This window comes from Lineus longissimus, chromosome 14, assembly GCF_910592395.1.
Source record: "Lineus longissimus chromosome 14, tnLinLong1.2, whole genome shotgun sequence".
NCBI lineage: Eukaryota > Metazoa > Nemertea > Pilidiophora > Heteronemertea > Lineidae > Lineus > Lineus longissimus.
Window position 1 is genome coordinate 2,486,796 of NC_088321.1, and position 24,820 is coordinate 2,511,615.

Sequence of the window (24,820 nt, forward strand, 5' to 3'; positions counted from 1 at the left end):
ATGGACAATTGTTGGAGGGAGAACAAGAATCGCTACATTCTTTCATTCTTGTTCTTCCTTGTGCATATAGATGTTTTTGAAGAGGTAAGCTTCCTCATGTGGATACCGAAAAGACACATCAGTTCATTCAATACTATCTTTTTTTGCCCTATGTGATGACCAGAGGACAAGGAACTCAATGGACATAGGGACATGCCTAGTAATAGTATCAGTTCTAATTACAACATACTATTTCCGACCTACAAACGGTAGTTAATTTCGAGCGAAAAATTATTTAATATAAAAGCAAAAGGTGTGCATTGCATTTTTAATGTGGAAAAGTAAAACTGTTCTCTTATAAATACTTGTTTTCAGGTATCTCTGAACTTCTTACCAGTTGGTCATGCGCATGAGGATGTTGATCAGATGTTCAGGTAAAGAGATCGTTTCCTGGCAAAAGACCATTCACTCATTGTTGAAAATGTGTTCCTACATGTCCTATGTCAAATGTCGGAGGACGTCACATTCAGCGATGTGTACATTACCATGCAAATACATCATGGTAAAACATTATGGTCTTAGTTAAATGGGTAAAATATTCAAAACATGTGGATCATATCTACACCAATCCTGGTAAAATTGTTATTAGTTGCAATGTCTTCTTGCAGATGTATCAATACAGCCATTTCTTCCTGCGGCAATATCAATACTCTGGATGGTAAGTTCGACTTGATGTTTCACTGATTTTAGAATTGAGGAATTGGTTGTCCTATCAAGATCGCTCGGGTCGACCAAAAATGCAGACCAAAACCAGAGGCATAGAGATTGTAGTGCCCAAAAGTAATTGGGAAACAGTCCGCAGTTGTTTATTTCTCTTGCTAACTAATTGTGGCAACGCTCCTCAAACATTTAGACTGGGGAAACAAGATGGCGGACACATTTTTTCTACTTCCTTGGTTGCGATACCAAGAACCACTAAAATCAAAATGAGGCGTAAGGCATTTTCCATTAGAAACATCGATATCCTGTGACCAAGGCCTTTTAGAATATTGAGTCAAGAGCGGGCGACATTATTTGGGCAATTTGTTCTGACACGATTGAGGATGCAAACTGACATATTATGGTATTTGCTTACATTGGCATAATGAAGTCACTTAGTCTTAGGTTTCCTCTTAACATTATGGTTTCAGAATTCATGGATGGACTAACGGACAAAGACACATTCTCGCCTAAGATTGAAGTACATAATGTACAAAGTGTGTTCAACTGGCGTGACCACATAATTCCATTCTTGCCTGTCAACTTCAGTGGCCAATCCAAGCCACACCAGTTCCAATTCAGGAAAGTAGATGGGCAGGCAAGGATGCGCTATCGCCTGTGGGCTGATGACCCGTGGAGCCCTGAGGGACCAGGCATGACATGCCTTGAGGTAAAGATATACATGTAAATTTGTCATTGGTGATTAACTGACTACGCAAACGACACGTACTACTACTACTTTTTAGCTAAGCCGAGACCAAGACACTTCAAACGTGAGATGCCTTTTCGCGCGATTCTACTCAAGTGTTTAAATTACTTTGCCCATTGGTATATTGCCCTGATAAAGACATACCGTCAACAAAATGGAGGTTGAAAGAGACCTGCCGGTACTTTCCATGTTTATATTTCAGCCGAGTCCAGGCCCTTGGAGGTCCAGGGTTCGATTCCATTAGTACTTCTCTCTCTAAGGACACCCTTGGGCTGACCACAGTCAACTGCTGTCCTTTGTTTGAGAAATGATACTGAATACAGAGGTCTTCTTCTTCTTCTTCTGCGTTCTCTCTTTGGCACTTGGAGGGGTCATTCTCCTAGGAGCAATCCTCCTCCAAGGCGGGATGAGCGTATCTTGCGCTGCCACTGCGGTTATGCGCCAATTGGGTTTATTGGCCTAGTGGTCAGATTTTGGCGTGGCCAGGGATATACTTCCGTGCCGAGAGAGATAGAGTCCACGTAAGCTACTCATGTTCCTCACTTAGCTTGCCCCGGCATAGACACCAGATACCAAGGAACCTCAGTTTAAAGTCTCATTCGAAGGACTGTGAAGAGCCAGGAATTTTAGTTCCTGAAAGCCAGGCTGGTTCATCCAGAAATAAGAACCTTGGTTCTCCCTGGGATCAAACCCGGGCCCTATTGCATGGTGGCCAGCAGTGTTGACCACTAGGCCATGAGGCTCCTCACATACAGAGGTCAAATTGAATGGAAAGGACCAATTTGGGACCAAAGGCAGTGTCCTTAAATAGAGAAGGTGTCCTCAGTATAGCAGAGAGGTGTCGGCTCATAAAGGGAAGAGCCACTGTGTACCTGAATAGATAGGTTAAATTACTGTTTACTTTAACTTGACATATTATATAACATTGTTTTTTTAGGATCTAGTGCTTTCTGAGGATGGAAAAATCATCTCTTGCAATGTGGGCAGTATTAGAAGAGACGATTGAACTCAGATTTCATTTGAATTTAACTTGCCTAATCTCTGTTTTGAAATTTCAGGCTTCCCAGATATAGCTGACGAACAAGCAGTGGTTGAACCCAGCACCGAGCGAATGGAGCTGGACGAGGTCCGCAAAGGCGTCAAGGCTCTCGGGCCAAGACTGGTGTCCCGAGATCACCAGTGGTGGGACCGCTACTTCCTAGCACTGGAAAATCCTAACGTAAGCTAAAAATATTGTCACTGTGGTAAAGCTTTTAACTTGCTCGATCACAGTGCTATCATTTTAAATGGATTTTAAATAAACCTGAGGTAACTGCATCATAAGCAGGCTGTTAGTTGTGCATGTACTTGATAACAATGCTTTCCAATATCAAAATTCGAAAGTGTCTAGACTAAAAGGAAAAGGAAAAATTTGCTTAACATTAAACAACCCCAAGCCTTTATAAAGACTGGTCGTATCCAGTAACTTCTATTATCAAAGAAAAAGAAGCACTTTAAAAATTGAATCATACGTGTACAGTGCATTGATTTGTGGGTGAGAAGAATAGAGGAGCCACTCTCAGATTGAATGATAAAAAGGCTGTTGTCACGGCAAGCTGCAGGCTGTTGTGAATATTATGCCATGGAATTATTCGAACTGCATGATTTTGTGTACAGGACCCGGTACACAAAATGAAATAAAGAGGAGGGTTACAGGTAGGATGATTGGGTGAGTGGAGACACCAGTCATGTTTGTCAAGAAATATCACAACATTTGTGCATTCCTTCACAAAGAAGGCTTGCCGATTCCGAACCTGGTCGGGGCCTTTACTCAGCACTCATGAATGAGAGTGCTATCTAAAGGCAACTTTACTCATCGAAACAATTAATTTTTCCAAGAACTTAACAGCGCTGCCACTCGCCATTGTCGCCAAAACTAAACTCAAACCTGGTTGGCTCAAATCTGATGCAACTTGGCTCAAACTTTTCAAATGCTTTTACTGTTGAGTCAAACATCAAAGTCAGAAAAAATCCTGGTAAATTACCCATTTGGCTAAACTTGTCAAAAATGCAGAGCTGCCCCAGAAATTACATGTACGGTGGTGATCTATGACAAGTTTGAAATAACAAAGATGAACCTGCTACCACTGTACCATGACAAAGATTTCACAACATCATCAACCAAACTTTTCTCCAACACAACTGCTTTTTCCCAGACAAGATAATCACTTAAGTGGAATTTGGTATTGCACTTGCAGGTCAATGACAAGGAATGGCCGCTGCCCAAAATCAGCCAAACGATCGGCTTTTGGAAAATTGATGAAGATATGACAGACGTACCGCAGCATCTGTTGGAGATCAGATCCGGCCTCACACAACAATGCCCAGCGGTAAGTGAATTTTTTGAATGAACAAAATACACAAAAGACAGCAAAAACTTAAAAACAAGGCTTATCTTATTCCAGCTGCAGGGTTGAATCTTTGGGCTAATAGCGCTTATTCGAATGAGCCCCTCTGGTCTGAAGTTAAATTCATCAGCTTCAATCATTTTGTTCGAGTTGGTTGCAATAGTGAGATTTTGCTATCCTATTCCACTGCAAGGTGGGGAATTCCTCATCATCTCTGCGTAATTCATGCAAGATAAACAGACTACTATTTCGATGTCCTTATACCCTTGTCACATGCTGTAAACTGGGTAATGCTCACCACTGCTGGATTTATTAATGATTCTTGATAATCAATTTCTACTGTAGTTTATAATGAATTTATTCACAGTTTATTTGTTTAAGGTGATCATTGGTAATCAAGGACAAATGCCGGCAATTCAAGAGGTAGATCGAACAAAAATTGAGATTGGTGATCTGGCGGCAATATACACCGTGGAAAAGGAGGGTAGACCATGGATCGCCAAGGTGATTGATATCAATGAGGACACGATCAAGATTCATTGGTTCCATGGGTCTTGGAATGGAGTTTGCCGGCCATGGTACAACAACATCAGCAAAAAGCAAGTACCACGGCTGGATGAAGTTCATGTGACGAGTGTTGTTCTGTGGGGGTTTAGATTGACAGAGAACGGTGCTTGTTTGACTAGGACTGTGGCCAGAGAGTTGAAAGACAGGTACGATCAAATAGATAGTGAGGAGACATCTTCCTCTCTTTCATAAATGACCAAACCACCCTGGCTAATAAGGGGTGGTCCATAATTTTCAACATTTTCACAAGCGTACAATACGTACGGGGGAGGGAGGGGGTCAAAACACCAATGTACACTTTCTTTAAGAAATTAATAAAATGTTGATCATCTGTATTGTACGAATCGCGGGACGCATTTAAATTTCGCGCGCTGCTCACACGGTTAGCTCTGCTTGCTTCCTATTCAACAAGACAATGGCCGCACGTGGTGACTTTGATGCGCTATTTTTGTTAATTAACAAGAGTGATACCACTATTCACAGCCGACCCAGCAATGAATATGAACAATATCTTGTTTATATTATTTTGAAAACAATGTCGACGGGCAATGACTGACCAAGTTCAAAATGCAACCAGGAAACACAACTAGAACCCCCTTGCTTGTGTATTTTGGAACGTGGGTCATTCGGCCATCAACATTTTTCATTCGGGATTGTACACTTTAGGGGGGGAGGGGGGTTGCCCAAAAGAGTACGTTTTGTGCACTTGTGAAAATGTTAAAAATTATGGACCACCCCTAAGTAAGTGCCAATGAACTAACATTGTGGTTGTTCGTACAGCGACAGAATTGTCGTACATTCGTGTATATTTCTTTCTTTCTATCAAAATGTCAAGTTGTGTTAGAATCATGGCTGGGATGGGTTAAAGTGGAATTATTCAATTCAAACCTCTTAAAGGGAACCTATCAAGAAATGCTTATAAAAATGGGGAGTTTTGAACGGCCCGGTTAAAACCTATGGCGGGAATAAGCTTCCTTGGTTAGATATTAGAAGTTTCAAGGTCCTCTAGGTAGTTGCTGATGTGAGCTGTTTATTTGGCTAACATTGCATAACATTACCTGCTCCATTCAATGAACTGCGTAAGAGGATCTCCAATTTAGTTATTCTAACTACCCATCAGCCACGCAAAAATAAAGACTTGGGTCACGACAAGATCTCTTTAAGTCTTTCAGGTCAACATGTGCTTGGCCTATGAGATGGGCCTGAATCCAGAGTGAACAGTGAAATCCATCATGTACATTTTACATTGTATACTGTGTAGGCTGTCAGAGTGTGTGTAAATAGTATATGCCATGTCTGTGTACTGTTTCTAGTTGATGTAGGGCCATTTATAGTCAGAAGTATGCCTTACATAATTTCTTTTCCATGATTATTTGACTGGTGACGGTAGCTTGACAGACCTGACCGTATTCTTGGCAGATCCCATCATCACAGAATTAAGAATGCGTTGCCATGGTAACCTGTCAATTTTTAAAAACTATAAACTCATTGCCATGCCTCCATCTTTCAATATGATCTTGAATCATCATTCACAGCTTCCAGCTGCAGGAAAGTTTTGAGTGACAAGGCTTCAAGGCCTGGACTCGAGGGATTTTATGAGCTACACTAATTAAGACGCTGCAAGTAGTTTGTCCAAAATTATCCTATCTGATCACGTTTTGCTCAGCTTGACAAGTACATAAGATTGCAGCTTTTAGTTGAGCTCTTGTCATCAATCCCTTGAGTTTCGTCCCAATAAGTGTTATTGGGCCCATGCAGTCATTCTGGGACTCATCAGCAGACCAGCAGACCACAAACTTGAGCCAACAAAACGCAAACTGTAAATATTGAATGAATGAATATCAAAAGAGAAGTGCAAAGACTATTTTTCAGTCAAAACACCTTGATTTGATTTATAACACAGAGTCAAGCATGACGTCCCTAGGTTGATGTTCGTAAAGATTTCAACAGAGCATGCAGCATGGTCAAGCAGTAAGCAAAGCAGCAACAAACAAAAAAGACAAACTTTAACTTTTTGAGGCAATGGAAAGCAGTGCATAGGCTTCAGCAACTCAATGATATGGGATGTTTTGAGATCAGCGATGGGATATCCAAGACTGGCATCACATAACAAAACCTCCAACAAAGTCTCCACCAGGTTGCTTTAGAGATTCACCACCACTACACCAGGCAGCAGAAGATCATTATGATAGTTCATTGAATTTGTTTACAGTTTCACAATGATGTGAATCTTCAACTAAAAACCTGGGATGCTTGTTGAAAGTGGTGGTTAATACTGAGACGAGCACTTTTCCGCCTTTGCATCAAATTTTAATTATTTTTTGGGGGTAAAGCTTGAGGGGGGTTTAAGATGCTGATTGATGGGTACATGAGATGTGTCTTAGCCTCTTTGTACTCATGTGGACTGCAAAGTTCAAAGTTTTGCCATCTTGGAATGCTAGTATCTTCTTCATCTTCATCTTGTTTGTTCCATTTAATTTCGGGCTAAATTACTGTTGCACATCATGAAATGCTGAAGTGTCTCTTGAAACTCTCATCATAAGTACATTGCATAAGATGTGTCTTGGCCTCTAAATTGAAATAATCTTGTTAACCTATTGCATCTATTGTTAAATGATTGTCTAAGTTGTTTACAGACAAATCACTTCCAGCTATACAGAAAAAAGTTCCTGTCCACAGCTAGCAGACATGGCTGATGGTGATTGATCATGAACATTCCATACATGTGTGAAGTTTCGTCGGGGGTACTTCTCCTTGCTCGGCATTAACTCACGCTAACATACCTTCATGTCTATAAAACTCCTTTATTCCTTCGACACAGAATCCTCACATCTCATCTAAAACCATGCCGTCTTCACCCTCCCCACTCCTACGGTGTCTCATCATGGTCCCGTCACCCGGCAGCCTCCGAAGAGACTGGTGGCGCCATCTGGCCTAAGGCCAACACACCAAGAGCTACCAGATCACCACACCATCCCCACCAAAATTGGTCGAGCCTCAGGATCGAACACTACATAGCACGGTACACAGGCAGTTACAAAACGAAATACACGGTTGTCATACAAAACAAAATACATGGTTATCAAATTTCGATACAAAAATAATAAATGATTAAATGCACTTCCGGCACGCCCTCAGCAGTCAGAATCAAGAACTGAGTATGAAAACTACCAAAATCAGCAGTCCTTTACAGTAAACTCCAGTCTCATAATATTTCACTGTACAAGTCTTTCACGTGTCCATTAGCTATGTCTCTAGTGTGACACTTCAGAATAAACAAAACATAATAAATACACAAATATCCAAAAATAAATCCGAGTAGAGAACGTCCTTCTAAACACGGTAATTGCACAAGGAAGAATATAAAACAACACTTGGGCTGGGGTCCATATGGGTCAGAGCGATCCCACCACCAATCCTTTGCAGAGCGCTAGGAAAGGGGTCCCCACTTTAATCCTGCCGGCGGATGTACTCGATCAAAAAGAGTCCAACCTCCCTCATCCCCTCCCAGCTGTAGGAAAAGAGTCAGATTCCTACAGATCCTGCCCTGAAATTATCTTAAAGTAATGAGCAGAAAGTTTGATTATGTAGGTCGACTTCCACGGAGTTCCCGCCCTTTCTTCAACCACAGGGCCTTCCTTCTGGCAATGCGATCCTGCTGGGCCAGATGGTTGACGCAACAACCAATGGACAATCTGTAGCGAGCTGGTTTTCTTAGATCGTCCCTAGGACGAAACTTGCGGCTGGTTGGTGGATCAGTTGTCACGCTTGGCGCAGAATCAGAGCTACTCTCAAGGTTACCTAGAACAGTGACCACCTCTGGTGTGCAGAGCGCTGCACCGGAGGCATTCTCGGAGTCGGAATGGCTGTCATGGTTACCTAGAGCAGTGACCACCTCTGGTGTGCAGAGCGCTGCACCAGAGGCACCAGATACAGGGGAAGTTGGTACTGAGTCAAAAACTGGCTGCAGAAGAGTTTCTCTAGTTTGTCCTGCTTTTGGGCTAGTCCCGGTGTTGCTATCTTGTTCAGCCTGTGGGTCCTCAGCACGAGAGTGAAAAACCTTGAGGTTATTGAGGTGTACTACCTTAGGACGCCGGTTACGTCCATTCACTCTACTTATCCTGTAATTCACCTCAGATATTTTTTCCAGTACCTCAAAAGGTCCCTCCCAGCGTCTGTGGAACTTTGACACTTCCTCTGGCTTCACATGATGGTTACGTAGCAACACCATATCACCCACACCAAAAGATGTCATCTTAGTCTTCAAGTCGTAGTGTGTCCTTTGCCTTCTCTGGGCCAACTTCAAATTCTCTCGAGCTCTCCTGTGGGCAGAGTCAATTCGGTCACGGAGTTTCGCGACATGAGCCGTTGTCTCGATGGAGGGTGTCTCTGGAGCACCAATTACCAGATCCAACGGAACTGTCATCTCCTCCCCAAATGTCATGCAGTATGGAGTCTCTTGAGTGGATGCTTGGATGCTGCTTCGGAAAGCCATAAGCGATGCTGGAAGGTGTTCATCCCAGTCCAATCCCTCTTGGTCAACCATGGTCATCAGCATATCCTTTAGTGTGCCATTGAAGTTTTCCACCTGCCCATTGCACTGGGGGTGGTATGCTGTGGTACGGCTCTTGTGGACATTCAGCAGCTGGCACATTTCAGCAAACACAGTGGACTCAAAGTTCCTCCCTTGATCACTGTGGAGGTTCTCTGGTGTGCCGAATCGACAAACATAGTCGTTCACCAGAACCTTAGCACAGGTGGTGGCCTTCTGATTTCTCAGAGCCCAGGCTTCTGGCCATTTTGAAAATGCATCCTGTGCCACCAAGATGTAGCGATGGCCTCTCCTGGAAGGTGGATTGATCGGCCCAACGATGTCTATATGCAACCGCTGGTTGCGGCGGCCTGCAGGGATGCTCTTAAGGGGTGCCTTGTTACGCTTACCTCCCTTGCATTTTTGACAGATTTCACAAGTTCTGACAAAGTCGACCACATTCCTTTTTAAGCCAGGGCGCCAGCAACGCTGTTTTGCCTTCCCAAGGGTCTTGGCCACTCCTAGATGGGCACCAGCAAAACCACTATGGATCTCCTCCAGCACTGGGTTAACAAAAGATGAGGGCAGTACTAGGCGAAGCCTGTCATTTTCTGGAGCCCTGCAGTACAAAATGCCCTCCTGGATCACCAGATTGGGGTGCTGGGCCCATACAGCCCTCTCCGTCCTACTGCATCCCATCATTACTTCTTCCAGTGGCTTGTCAGTTGTTTCCGACACGTGGAGGTACACTGACCTCAAATCAGGGTCATCCTTTTGCGCTTGCTGGATTTCTTCCCGGTTCCACATGAATTCGGGTGTCTTCAGTCCGGTGGCTTTCCTTGGCGACTGGATTGCACTCACCTGTAAGGTTGGAGATTTGGCCTCCGTGGGACCACACGTAGGACAGTCCCCATGTCGACGCATCCTTTTGGGTCGCCTTGACAGAGCGTCTGCGTTCCCATGCTTTGTACCAGAGCGGTGTTCTATTTCATAGTCAAATTCGGCCAGCCTCTCTAACCAGCGAGCAACCTGACCGGACGGCTCCTTGAAATTTGACAGCCATTTGACAGCCATATTGTCAGTCCTCACTCGAAAGCGTTTCCCCAGCAAATAGTACCTGAAGTGCTCCGCAAATGTTACTAGTGCCAGCATTTCTCTACGCGTGGTGCAATAATTGGTTTCCCCACCTTGAAACACCTTGCTTCCGTAAGCAATCGCCTTCTCTGATCCGTCTTGCTGTTTCTGTGACAAGACTCCACCCATTGCCTGGTCGCTGGCGTCTGTGTCTAAGACAAACTCCCCTGCCTCTGGACTGAAGTCTGGGTAAGCTAATACTGGGGAAGAGATCAACTTTTCCTTTAACGTCCTGAAAGCAATCTCACATTTCTCGGACCACACGAATGGCACCTCCTTCCTTGTCAGGTTGTGAAGAGGCGCTGCTATGTGGGCAAACTCTGGCACAAACTGTTGGTAATAAGTGGCAAGTCCCATGAACGAACGAACCTCCGACACATTCGCTGGGGTAGGCCATTCAGCTACTTTGGCTATCTTGTCTTCATCGGTGCAGATTCCATCCTTCGTCACTTTGTGGCCGAGGAACTTAACAAGTGGTCGGAATAGCTTGCACTTGGATGGCTTCAGTTTGAGGTTAGCCGATTCCAAACGAGTGAAAACCTCTTCAAGACGGGACAGGTGCTGCTCGAATGTCTCAGAGTGGACGATTATGTCATCCAGGTATACTAGACAATACTCCAAGCCCCCAAGGACGATGTTCATCAGCCTAGTGAAGGTGGCCGGGGCTCCAGTGAGACCAAATGGCATAACACGCCATTCATACTGTTTAACCCCCGAAACAAACGAGGTCTTGGCCCGGTCTCCTGGCGCCATGCCCACTTGCCAGTACCCGCTTGCACAATCGAGGCAAGAGAAGAACTGAGAGCCCGATAGCTTGTTTAGAGTTTCATCTATCCTTGGCAGTGGTTGTGCAGACTTTACTGAGGTGGCATTCAATCGGCGGTAGTCTATACAAAGGCGAAATGACCCATCATGTTTCCGAGCGAGAACAATTGGGGCACTCCAAGGACTCTGTGACTCTTGAATTAAGTTCCGGTCCAGGAGCTCCTTGATGGTCTTGTCTACAAATTCTTGCTGATGAGGTGGCACTCGCCTCGGGCGCTGTTTGATGGGTTGTGCTCCTTCAGTGTCGATCGTGTGTTCGGCTATGTGCGTCTGTCCCAGATCAAAGTCACCCATTGAGAATACCTTTTGATGCCTTCTGACAAGATCTATCACTGCCTCTGTCTGTTGTCCTGAAAGGCCCAACTCAGTCACCTCTAACTTCTCTAGCAAGGCTCCTAACCTGGCCTCATCTTCCAGCGTACTTGGCTGTTCCGGTGTAGTCTCAACCTTGGTTTTACCAGCAGAACAAATATTCAGATTTTGCACCCCTTCCTTATCTACCGGTGGGGATCCATCCATCCCAGGGGACAGAATCCTCTCGGCTGACCCAACCTCTGCCACTGGATGGAACCAACCGATTGTCCTGCAGGCCCTGATAAAAATTGGCTTGTCAGTGAAATTCGCCACTCTCACCGGCATTTTCCCATAGTCGGATGACACCAGGGACCTCCCTGTTGTAAAGCCTATAGTGCCCTTTTGAGCTTCTATCAGACCTGGGGTGAGATGGCTTTCCTTCCTGCTCCTAGACAGTTTCCCGGCCAGGATCATCTCCGTTCCTGCAGGTATTCTTGTATTCCTCCCCATGATCACCCTGCATACCTTGAGGACACCCTGTTGGTTGCGTAGGGGCACCTCATTCCCAGCCACCTCAAGGGTGGCAGTTCTGTAGTCAATACTGCAACCCTGAGCTTGAAGAAAGTCACTTCCCAGTAGACACTCGTGGGCTAGGTTCTCAACGACCACAACTGGGTGGCTAAACTGCGAGGATCCAAGGCCTAATGGTACATCAGCCATCCCAAGAATCTTCAATTCTTCTCCTGTTGCAGACTTTAGGCTTGCATCTACCTCCTGGAGTGGTCGGCCTGAAGAACTTGGACATCTTCTCCAGAGGTCGCCACTCACTAGAGTAAGAGCTGCACCTGTGTCAAGGAGCATTGTGGTTGGTGTACCTTCAATTTCTCCATTTACATACAAGCTGGTGTCTTTAAATGTAATCTGACCAATAGAGAGAGGTCTCCTTTGGTTGGTACCGCCCAATGGCTGAAATTCTACTGCATCTGGGTTTAGGGTCCCTGTCGATGGTAATGGTGTTTCAGTCTTACCCAGAGCGGTGACTGACTCTGTGCTAGAGATACCCAGAGCGGTGTCTCCAGTATGCCGCCCTCCAGAAATGGTGTTGTCATCTGGGACTCTATGGATGGTCTCTTTGGAGGTCATCAGGTGATCCATAGGGACAGATACCCGTACATGCTCAGCATTTGGGGAAATGTAGCCAGAAGGTGGCAAATCTAGAGCAGTGCCATTCTCAAAGGTAGCCAGAACGTTACCTCGGAGAACCAGTGACTCATTCCCACACCAAATGCCAGCTGGAGCTTCTACTGATGTCTGAGGGTCCGTCCGCCCCGTGACGACCCCGACTTGGAGTTTTCCTGATCATTCTGGGGGCAAGACCTGGCCATATGTCCAGTGCCATGACAGTTATAGCACTCTATGGTTGGGCACTGACGGGCCTGGTGACCCCACTCCTTACAACGCCAACAGCGCATGTCCTCAGACGTCCTCTCAGAATTTGTTGTGCCGGTGGATTCCAACTTGCTTATCCTGGATTCCATCTTCTGCAGCAGGTCCAGAACCTTGCTTATGTCTGAATCTGCTTTCGGTGCAGTGGTCCCAGAGGTAGCACTTGCCACCCTGCCTTTCCCGGATGATGCACTACCATCATTCCTATCCTCACGCTGCCTGGTCCCCTGTTTGAGAAGGAGCTGTGCAGCCTCTAGCTGACGCACTTTCCTTATGGCTTCTCCCACGGATTTTGGGGAACTCATGAGAAGTTGTTGCTTAACAGGTTCTGTGGCAGTCACTCCCAACAGAAACTGGTCCTTTGCCATCTCTTGTTGTAGGGAAAACCCACTTTCTGGATAAGCATTTAGGGCCAATTCCAATAAAACGTCAGCAAATGTTTCGTAAGATTCAGAGCTTCCCTGTGTGCGTGCCCTTAATTGTAGTTTATAGTCCTCACGGGTCACATTGTGGAATCTATGCTCAAGTGCACTAGAGAACTCCTCATACGTCAAGGAAGGGGCCAAGTGCAAATTTGCTACAGCCATGTATGCTTGATGGTCAAGACGCGATAGAATTTGCTGCCTCCTCTCCGACACAGGTATTTTTGTCAGGTCAGCATAGGTGTTAAAGCGCTCAAGCCATATCCGAAAGCTCTGATTAACCATAAATGGTTTGGGGGCCTGCACTTTTGCCGAGGAATGTCGGGCCGTCCCCTCCTGTTTCAATCTGCTCTCGACTAAGGATGTAAACGAGTCCAGAAATGATGACATCAATTCTCCCTTGTCTGCACCAGCATCCAAATCTTCCCGTGTCCTCTGTCCAGCAGGGGTCACTGGTGGAAGCGGGGTACTACTGGCTCTCAAAGCGGGTGTACCAGGTGATGCCGGGGACAGGTTCAATGTACGGGGACCACTACGCTGGAAGTCCTCAAATCCCACTCTTCGGTAAGGGTTGTGACCTGGTGGTGCACATATTCCAGCAGCCCTCGGTGGTCCTCGTGGGGTGTCCATGGCCGTGACCACACCCCCCTGCACTATCGGAGTTCTACAATTCTGATCCGTCACCACATCAAAGAATTCAGCCATATTTATGAGTTTCGATAATACTTAATGAATATGCAATAAACAAGTATACTCTCCCACCACAACAAATAGCCGACCAGAATTACCGCAATAGAAACACAATATCATTAACTAATGAACAATACTATAGTGATTGGCACTACAGAGCGTGTACCACTGGTAATGCAGAACAGAGCGTTAGCACACCTAACAGGCCACCATACATTCGCACTTGTGGACTAGCCCAGTACCAGCCATGCAGTGCGCGAGACTGGCAATATAATTATACTAAAAATCCAGGCAGAAAGTTCATGAAAGCCAACCACGGCGCTACAACTCACTAATGCTTGTGTCTAGGCAATGCCTGCAGTGCTCACCCGACACAAAACTCAATTAAATATAGCACAGTAGCACACAAACGAACGGCGTAAAAACAAGAGGCCGTAATACACTGCCGCAGTATATACAACAAGCCCGCACGCAAGCGCGAGTGTCAGATAGGGCCGGCAAAGTTGGGAAATTAACTGCGATCGGGTCCAGAATTCCTGTACAGCTGTCACCAGTGTGAAGTTTCGTCGGGGGTACTTCTCCTTGCTCGGCATTAACTCACGCTAACATACCTTCATGTCTATAAAACTCCTTTATTCCTTCGACACAGAATCCTCACATCTCATCTAAAACCATGCCGTCTTCACCCTCCCCACTCCTACGGTGTCTCATCATGGTCCCGTCACCCGGCAGCCTCCGAAGAGACTGGTGGCGCCATCTGGCCTAAGGCCAACACACCAAGAGCTACCAGATCACCACACATGGATGGCTAATGGAAAATCCCCATGATAGATCCATGGATTGAACTCATGACATAGTCGTATCTAGGATTATAGATCCATGTATGGAATATGCTGTAATTTGTTTTAACAGGCCATCAAAGAAATTAGGTTAGAACCTGTAAACTATTATTATTCATTATTAATTTCAAAAGGTCTGAATACTTTTTACAAAGAATGTATAAAGACACGGTTTATACATTCTTGTACTTTGCTGCTTACATTAATTTTTATGAGACCAACTGTCCTATGACAGAACTACTATCAATGGATGGCCCATGGGCCATCAGTGGATCTACCATTGGAAATAATAGAATCTATGATGGGATGCTTATGTAAAATGTAGTTTGTGATAATAAGCAAAGACCCGTACATTGGTCAGTCAGTGATCAATCAATGCACTTTTGTCTTGTAAAATGCTGAACAGAACTAAGCCAACTTAACTCGGTATGAGGGGTTACTATCAATTCCCATTCCTATCTTTGTGTATTTAGAAAGTACCTTGTATCCAAGATTACAGTACATTAGGTCAAAGAACAGTGCCTTTGTTATATGATAAGTGACTCTGACACCACCCCCCCCCCCCCCGAGATAGATTAGGGGGCTGCGTGTGTGATCCAGTTTTCCATAGGGGAACGGGGGTTAGTCCGTGGTCAAATCTAGGGTGTCAAAGAAAAGGGCAAAAAGGGGTCCTTTTTCAGAAAGATTTCTTGTAACTCGTTAAAAGGGGTGATTTTTCATCAAAATGTGTGAAAACTTGACTTATTTGGCCTTGGCCCGGTTGTTCAAAACAAGTTTTGCCACTAATGCTGGTGTCAACTTCGTTTGGCCATACATGTATCTCCTTCAGTTAAACCTTTAGACTTAACACCAAGTTAAGTTTACGTCAGCGTTAGTGACAAAATTTGCTTTGAACAACCGGTCTCTTGTTTTCCGTTCAGTATGAAAAATCATGAAAATGAGAGAAAATATATGGGTTAAAAGGTGATTTTTTTAACCAAAAAGTACCTGAGCAAGGCGATCAAAATTCATAAGAAAAGGAGGTCATTATAGACTACTAGTACGAGCACTGTTCGACACTTAAATTGGTGGAGTGCGTGTGTGTTTGGCGGGGGGGGGGGCTCTGACATATGTGAGTATGATAAGTAATAAGTACATTCATCAATTACATAACAGTGTATATAAGGAGTACCTGGCAGAGTGATCCAATATCTGTAGCAGTAGGCATGTTACAGTATTTTGTTGTCTGTCAAGAGTTACTGGTACATACTGTGGAGACGCTATTAAGCCTGTTGAACAGTACCTGTGGAAAAAGCCTACATGACGTGTGATAGGCCTACCGGAACTTAACCGGCTTAATAGAGTAGACACAGTATATTATTTGTTAGGCAGCCGTTATATAGGAATGAACAATTCACTTATGAGGCAAACATGTACGTATCAATTTTTGAAATCTGTATCAGGCCAGCTGCATAATCAGGCCATGATACAGAAATGGAGGATGATCTGCTCCAATAAATGTTGTGCTTTCTCAGAACTACTTTTTTGGCTCACGGAGCAAGGGGATCAAAATTCATATGACGATAGTACGAGCACTGCACCCCTTAAATACGTGGAGTGCGTGTGTGTTTGGTGGGGGGGGGGGGGTGGCGCTCTGACATCTGTGAGTATGATTACGATAAAGTAATAAGTACATTCATCAATTATATGAACAGTACTTGGTTTATCGCTCTGTCACATTATCGTGTATATATCTATAAGGAGTACCTGGCAGAGTGATCCAATATCTGTAGCAGTAGGCATGTTACAGTATGTTGTTATCTGTCAAGAGTTACTGGTACATACTGTGGAGACGCTATTAAGCCTGTTGAACAGTACCTGTGGAAAAAGCCTACATGACGTGTGATAGGCCTACCGGAACTTAACCGGCTTAATAGAGTAGACACAGTATATTATTTGTTAGGCAGCCGTTATATAGGAATGAACAATTCACTTATGAGGCAAACATGTACGTATCAATTGTTGAAATCTGTATCAGGCCAGCTGCATAATCAGGCCATGATACAGAAATGGAGGATGATCTGCTCCAATAAATGTTGTGCTTTCTCAGAACTACTTTTTTGGCTCACGGAGCAAGGGGATCAAAATTCATATGACGATAGTACGAGCACTGCACCCCTTAAATACGTGGAGTGCGTGTGTGTTTGGTGGGGGGGGGGGGGGGGGGTGGCGCTCTGACATCTGTGAGTATGATTACGATAAAGTAATAAGTACATTCATCAATTATATGAACAGTACTTGGTTTATCGCTCTGTCACATTATCGTGTATATATCTATAAGGAGTACCTGGCAGAGTGATCCAATATCTGTAGCAGTAGGCATGTTACAGTATTTTGTTATCTGTCAAGAGTTACTGGTACATACTGTGGAGACGCTATTAAGCCTGTTGAACAGTACCTGTGGAAAAAGCCTACATGACGTGTGATAGGCCTACCGGAACTTAACCGGCTTAATAGAGTAGACACAGTGGGTGAGGTCACAACCAGTTTTACACCTGGTGTTGGGTGTTAGTGTTTGTATCACACCTAATCTGTACCCCTTAACACCGAGTGTTTGTTCACACCAAGGACTGAAGTGTTCCGTGTTGGTGTTAGGTGTCAGGTGTTTGGTGTATAGTAGTGGCAGACATTTTGTTTCCCACTTCAACAGCCTTTTGGAGCCGATTCCACATTTTACCCCACTGTGCATGCCTGAAAGGGGCTCCCAAGACACGGATCAAAGAGAAAGGTTGGTACTTATTAGTAACTGTCATCTTTTAAGCTGGAATTAATTCAAAAATGGGCCAAAATCAACTCATCATGACAGGGAATTCTCTCTACACAGGGCTATGTGTACACCATGTACTAGAGCACATAAGACCTATTCAGAGCCTGCGAAACTGAACACTTTTGATGAATCTAATTAAATGAAATCAGGGCCTAATGGTAGATTTCACTCAGCCTGGATGGCACATAGTGACCAGACATAGAGTAGGATTCCAGGAAACATTACGAAGATTCAAGGAACCCATGTTAGCTGTCCTTGCTTTCCTTCCCTGGCATTGCTTTCAACTGAGGATTTACAAGCTTGGTAAAACAGCCCTTCAAAACAGCAACAGAGTTTTTTACCATGGGTTCTGCATAAGTGATAATAGATGCCGGCGCTGGGGTCTGACTTTAGGGAAAAATCAGAGCCGAGCCAAGAGCCCTTAGACTCGGGCCTTGCTGGTAAAGCCTGTCACTGAGTTATGCATCTACATACATAGGTTTTCTTTGTTCAGCATTAGGTCCAGGTCCCATGTTCTGCTCAATTTTCAGCCCCATTTTTTTGTCTTGGCTATGATTATTGGGGTAGGGCGTTTCCCCCAGTGCCACTTGCATTCAAATTCAGCTGTCAAATTATTTAATCCATTATCTCCACTTTCAGAAAAATGGCAGCGAGAAGAATCACCTGGACAGCGAACAAAATAATAGAAGTACTTCAGCACATTATTGACAAAAGAAACACTTATCTCAGATTGAAAAAACAGGGAAAAGCGGCAGAGTTCTATGCACTGATAGGAGCTGAAGTTGAACATGAAGCATCTTCCATAGAGAATTTGATGAAGAACCTTGGCAGGGATTATAGGGATGTGATTAAGAAACAGGCAACTTCAGGGGAAGGGACTGATGATTTTAACCCAGAAAGAAAGCTGCGAAATTCAGTTGAACTCTTTGCCAAATATGAAGAATATTATCAGTTATATAACCCAGTTGGTGGGAGTGTTAGGCCTCTTATGGTTGTAACACCTGGTGAGATATCAACATTTCCTGGAGATGCTACTCAGGTTGGATCTGGCTCTAAGAAGAGCACAAAGTCAAAGACCCCATCTTCAGGATCACTTGCATCCCTCCATGCCCCAAGTTTCCCTAGTAGCAGCACTAGTGCCAGGAGTATCTCACCAGTAGCTAATAGCAGTACCAGGAGTGTTTCACCAACCCCAAGCGTTTCTAGTCTTTTCATGGATGTTGATGAATTTCCATCAATCTCTAATTCAGTTCCACCCACTGAGAATCCAGAATTGCCCACAGCCAAGAAAACAAAGAAAAATGATGACAAGCTCAGTGAGATGGCTCAAAATGACAGTCAAAAAGAGTATCTCAATTTGCTGAGAGACCAGAATGCAGTTCTACACACAATTGCTGAAGAACTGACTATGATGCGAATTGCATTCTTCACTGTCAATAAGCTCAGGATTTCTGAGGCTAGCAATGATCAATCTGAACCTCAGTAGTTAGCATAGCACCCTGTTACCATTGTCATCAACTAGGTTAGGCCATGGAGGTATAAATAAGAACTTATTTTATACCTCCATGGTTAGGCTGTGGGTTCAATAAGAGTCCAATTGTTTCAGGTCAGTTTTCTGTTCATTTATTTTAAAAAAATCAACTTTAAAAAATTGCCACACACAAGTTTCTGGGCAGTGTTAAGTGTTTCACAAATTGACAAGTAATTTTTTTGAAAGTTGTCAAACGACAAGCAATTTTTCAAGCAGGTTTTGCTTACTGATGTTATTTTTAAGATCATTGGAACTACAGGATAATTTTAATCAGTTTTAATTCTCAACACCAAAGGTGCAATAAGTGACAAACATCAAACGATGTAAAATTTTGGCTTTAAATATATTTTTTGCACATTTTGTTTAAACTACGAGTCCAGTTTGTTCATTAAAACAGCTTAAGTCCTTTCGGCCAAGGACTCTTAAAGGAAATTGGTGAAGCGATTGTGCAGAACGCAAATACCAATCATGCACTGAGACGGAAAAAGCGGTCCATACTTTGCTGGAAACCTGTTTTCTTTAAGTTGACTGATTCGCCATTTCAATTCAGTTGCCCCTATGGACCTTTCTACTATCTGCCTCAGTCTGGTGCACTGCAAGTTGAACTGCAATTGTTCCTGTGGCAGATTATTCCCCACAAAAGTACAAACAACCCTGGGATGAACGTTTCGATATGCTGGATCTCCTAGAATTGCAACGTCTTCTGGCAAGGTGTCCAGGTATGCCATGAATTGCCGAGACCATTCGATTGCAGTCTTGTCATGAGTAGACCCTGGTATTCCACTCACCACATGTCTAACACATCCATGTTTGTCCACAACGAGCTGGACATTCAAAGAGTCACATGATTTACCATGCCTCCCACAAAAGTACGCATCTCCAGCTCTATCCGGACGCTGGATTTTAACGATTTCACCATCGAGAAACATGATGACGCGAAGAACACGACCATCCACAGTCCTAAGTTGCTGGGCCAAGTCATCAAATTCCTGATCCTGGGGCAAAGATATGTGGTTTGGAGATGAAGAGTATAGGAACCTAGCCACTTCATGCGTGTAGGCAATGACGGTGCTCTTGGCAAGTCCTACAGAAAATCCTATTTGCCGATAAAAGCCTCCAGATGCCATCATGTGTAGGAATGTCTCAATTCTCTTTAAAGAAGATACAGGACATGCCCTTGGTCTGCCCTCACCCTGCCTCCATGCATGAAACTCGGTAGCAAGGAGCTGAATCTGTTGCTCAGCGAGCCTAACATGCTGTTCTATGGGTTCTTCAGTTTCTGCAGGCATTCTTCTTAACTTTGGTCCTCTCTGCACAGGGAGATTTTGCTGAAATTCTGCTTGAAATGCAGGGAAATGAAACATTTTGCAGAATTAACAGAAGACAAGACAGTTGGTGTAAAGTGTTGTGACCTCCAATCTTGCTTGATCCCTAGGGGTTAGTGTTAACTCAAAAGGAAAATGAATAGAGATTTTCTGATCCTAAACACCAAGCTGGGTTTGAGGTGTAACACCTTTGCCAATTTTAACACCTAACACCAACAACTGACACCTAATCCCAAAGATCACACCCAGATCAAGTGTGATCCAGAGATCACACAAAGCAGGTCACAACTGGTGTTATCTCTGGTGTTAGGTGTTAAAATCAGGTGTTAGTGTGATTCTAACACGGATTGTGACCTCACCCAGTATATTGTTTGTTAGGCAGCCGTTACATAAGAATGTACAATTCACTTATGAGGCGAACATGTATGTATTAATTGTTGAAATCTGTATCAGGCCAGCTGCATAGACAAGACAACCACTCGCGTGATATTTCAGCTGAAAAAACACACTCGTTTGGTTTTCTTATTTTATTTGACCTACTTTTCTAGGTCGCAGAGGTCAGTTTTTACCTGTGGCATTTTACAATGCCGGCACGTTTTGTAACTGCTTTAGCTACTGATCCCTAACTTGGCACAAAAGTATCACTTGGTGGCCCTGACTCATAGACCGAACTGCGATCTTTTATGGTAAACGGTTTGGCCACCAGGGGGCAAAACGTCAAAAGTTATAATTTTCACGAGATTTTTATGGCAGACACTTCTAGCAAGGGGGAATCATGTAACTAATGGGTTTCTTATTTGACCTACTTTTCAAGGTCACAGAGGTCAAAGCTAGCTAAATCACCGAATGGTAGCATGTTTTGTTTCTATTTGAGCTAGAAGGTTCTAAACCATCTAGGGACCCTCTATTCATACCCTAAATCTTGGTCTGTTAAGACAGTAAGTATGGCTGCCAGGTGGCCATCTTGTCTCTGTTTTTCTGTTTCGCGAAACGAAAGGGGGGGGGTTAAAAATGAAATTTTACAGAAAATTACTGCTGTAACTTTATTGTAAGAAAAGTCTTTTCACAAAAAAAAATGGGATTTGAAAAATGACATTAGCTAAAATTTATTCTTTTCTCTACATTGATCAAGGAAAGTCTTTTCACGAAAAAAAAAAGGTTTTTGAAAAATGAAATTATCTATAAAAAATTATCTTGTTTCTGTAGTATTAAGACTGGTCTTTTCTCAAACAAAATATTTCGGATCGGAAAAATGGAATTTAAAAAAAGTACTCCTTTTTCTTGCAATTGAGAAGTGGTCTTTTTTCAAATAAATATATCATCCCTCTAGATATTCATTGAGAAAGTCTATTCACAAAACTATGTCATTTTTACTATTCAAGGTACATGTTCTTATTCAAGTGTGTGGTTTGGCCAATGTTTTACTCATCATTTTGTAAATATATCGTACATGAAGTAAAAGCAGTTGTACAAACAGTATAAGTCCAGTAGTCTTTAATAAATTATGATCCTTCAAGAATCAAAGGTGTTTCGTCTTAATTAATTTTAACATTTTCACGACATTCGGCTAACTAGTGCACAATGCTGAAAATGATGATGGATCGCTCAGCCATATCACTTTCCATTCAACAGAGGAGGAAAATGTTCAAGAAATAGGCGTAGATTTATTTTTGACACATGGCACTAGATAATTTACTCGAAAAAAGTCATTTTGAATATTCACTGGAAGAAAAGTAACTGAAAAACAGGCATTTATTTAAGGACGAAGCAACTTCTTACTTTTCACTTTTAGATCTTATTCCATTTAGAGAACATTGATTAAATATGAGCACACTGCAATTTAGGATAGGATAGGTAGGATCCTTGATATTGAGACCGACCGGTGAAAAAGTGCGCAGTCGTTGCATCATCATGGACTCTTTGACAAGTCTGGTGTTCTAGGGGCATGGATATATCATAAAGCTAGAGTTGAACCACAGTAGAGTTTTGGAAATACTTTAATTCCTTGCGAATAAGAACCGATCCTGGCCACCAGTGAGGCCTAACTTGTCCCGCCCACGACATGTGAGTAGGCGTGCTTGATTTTACTACATGAATAGGCTTCGGGAATTGACATAAAGGGGAATTCTTTATCGATGTCGTTGACTTGTGGTCAAATCGCACCATGTTAACCCTTAGTATACCATAATGGGAAAGATGGTTACACACTGTTTCAATTTTATGCTCGGCAGGGTGACGTCGGTGAAGGAATTTTGAATGCATTTTAACCTCTAAGAAAAAAGCAAGTTTTGCGGATGCCTGCAAGAAACAAGATTTGATGTGGTCATTTAATGGCAAAATGAACACTTCTACAGGGTAGCCCAAAAAAGGCAATGGCATGAGACGGCTTCAAGAAGCCTGCAGGTCCTGTTATTCATCAGGGTCCTCGACAAGGTCTTCCTCTGGCAGGTTAAAAAATTCTAGTCCCTCATCGACGTCCCCAGCAGGTTGTTCGAGATCTTCTGCCCCAACCAGTGGAACCCCACGCCCAATACCAGCAGCATGAAATGAATTTTGCACCACCTGTTCGGGTACTTCCTGCCATGCGTCTCGGACAAGGCGTGTCACTTCTAAAATTGAAATCCTTGGACAATTTCCATCCGGCGTCGTGTGTTCCTGTTTCCACAATCTCCATAGCAGCCGAAGACGGACTTTGAAGCTGTGGATGACAGAAACATCCAAGGGCTGCGCAATGGGGGTACAACCTGGTGGAATAAACTCAATAACACCGCCATTCTCAATGATGAGAAGGGCAACTTCTTCTGTAAGATGCACACGGCAGCGATCCCATATGAGAAGGAAAGGTAGATACCCGTCTTCCTGGTCGTCCTGGTCCTGATGCATGAAGGGGATGAACACCTCTCCGAGGTAATCTAACATAACATTTGCTCTCATCCACCCCGTTGGTGATTGTGCCACGACTACATCTTCAGGCAGATTGTCTTGAAGCTCTTGCCATGCGGCTGCAGTTGGACGTCTGAAGGTGATGTGCGGGGGTAATTTTCCCCCTGCCATTGTGACTGCTAAAGTGACGGTACATCCCAGCCTAGGATTGCCCCACGAAGATTTGATATCAATCTGCGTTGCCCCTGTTCGGTTGTAGGTATAACTGCCATGGTTGTCAAAAAGGGTGAAAACCTCGTCTACATTTGCCACTTGATAATCTTCATAATGTTCATGCTGTTCATGCACGCTTTCCCTAAATGCAGCTACTAGGGCGTCAGCATTATCTGGCACCTGTCGGCTGTCCTTGGTCTTCCTTCTAAGGGAGATGCTGTACCTTTTCTTAAACCCTGATAACCAGCCATTTGATGCTGTAAAGTGAGATTTCCGTGGGTAATCGTTCAATATACGGGTCTGTTCTGCAATAGCCAATCCAACCCACCACTGTTGATACAGTTCCCTCGATGCATCTTTGATGTTGTGATGTGATATCGCCATTCCCAGGGCACGCCTCTCATCGAGCCAATCAGCTAGGTCTGCCTCCATCTCTTCGTATAGGCCTAAAAGATAACAGTTCATTTTACTCTGTCAGCAAATCACTAAATTTGTTCTTTGCCACATTCCATGCAAAAATGCATCCTTCAGTTTCCCTTCACTTTAGCTGTACCCTTAATGTTCAGGGGGCTTTGCCATGGTTCCCTAGACTTACCAGTGCCACGTTCTCTCCACGCTAATTCTGAACCCTTGGCTTTTGACGATGCTCTATGATGATGAATGTCATCCTCACTCATTAACCATTTCATCATTGTAGATTTTGGCAAACGGTTTGTGATGGCAAACGCTCCCACGGTTTCATTACCGGCATGGAAGTCAGCGAGAAGCTTTACTTTTTCGCGCAGAGTGTAGCGCCTGCGTCTTCTAGGATGTTCAGCCATAGTGCAGACAGACAATCCCAGAATTACCCTTCCTTTTATTCTCATCCTGGTCCACATAACCATTTCAGCATTTCAGTAACTAACATGTCTCATTGCATCACAGAAGAAACCACAGATTGTGTCACGCAATAACTGGTGCTAGGCGTGGTCTCGCCTATATGCACATGAATGGCAAGGGCGGCTGTCGTATGCATTATGACATTGGTGGATCTGCCCAGACAAAAATGGCCGCTGGTTCTTATTCGCAAGGTATTAAAGTATTTAGGTTGATAAGGTGCACATTTACTTTTGATTAACAGGGTATTCCGATCGACTGGTGGTCCAGGAAAATAGAAATGCATTTACCTGATGTACCAGCGATAGCAGTCCTAAGGTTAGTTGTCCCCCAAACAAAACATGGTATTGTCAACGGTTATGGTTAGGGTTAGTCGTATACTCGGAAAAATAGAACACAACGCCTTAATCTGCTGTTACAATAGAAAGCGGACTATGGTTCAAGGGGGACTTTGATCGCTTTCACACCGGTATATACCATGCTGTAGTGAAGGGCATGTTAAATGAATACAAATTTGCTGAAACTTATTAGGTATTTATAGTAGTTGTTCATTGGTCAACACAACAGCAATGTTTAAATTTAAATATAGTATGTAAATGTATTA

General features: G+C 43.8%; 3 protein-coding genes across 7 annotated transcripts in view; 2 read left to right on the forward strand and 1 right to left on the reverse strand.

Annotated features, from left to right (window-relative positions):
• The window catches only part of LOC135498884 (uncharacterized), a 500,658-nt gene that overhangs the window by 131,981 nt on the left and 343,857 nt on the right, over nt 1–24,820 (forward strand). The window lies entirely within an intron of this gene.
• On the forward strand, nt 1,215–4,855 carry LOC135499068 (uncharacterized). The gene is made up of 4 exons (XM_064789708.1): nt 1,215–1,408; nt 2,506–2,666; nt 3,685–3,816; nt 4,216–4,855. The coding sequence occupies exons 2-4, from the start codon at nt 2,559–2,561 to the stop codon at nt 4,591–4,593; spliced, it is 618 nt and encodes a 205-aa protein (XP_064645778.1). The 5' UTR covers nt 1,215–1,408; nt 2,506–2,558; the 3' UTR covers nt 4,594–4,855.
• Nucleotides 19,272–20,099, reverse strand: LOC135499138 (uncharacterized). The gene has a single exon (XM_064789818.1). It carries the CDS (start codon nt 20,047–20,049, stop codon nt 19,342–19,344), a length of 708 nt encoding a protein of 235 aa, XP_064645888.1. The 5' UTR covers nt 20,050–20,099; the 3' UTR covers nt 19,272–19,341.

Coding starts and splice junctions, on each gene's coding strand:
- LOC135499068 (XM_064789708.1), top strand. CDS start 2,559: ATGGAGCTGGACGAGGTCCGCAAAGGCGTCAAGGCTCTCGGGCCAAGA. Junction 2,667..3,684: donor TAGCACTGGAAAATCCTAAC/GTAAGCTAAAAA, acceptor TTGCACTTGCAG/GTCAATGACAAGGAATGGCC. Junction 3,817..4,215: donor TCACACAACAATGCCCAGCG/GTAAGTGAATTT, acceptor TATTTGTTTAAG/GTGATCATTGGTAATCAAGG.
- LOC135499138 (XM_064789818.1), bottom strand. CDS start 20,049: ATGATGGCATCTGGAGGCTTTTATCGGCAAATAGGATTTTCTGTAGGA.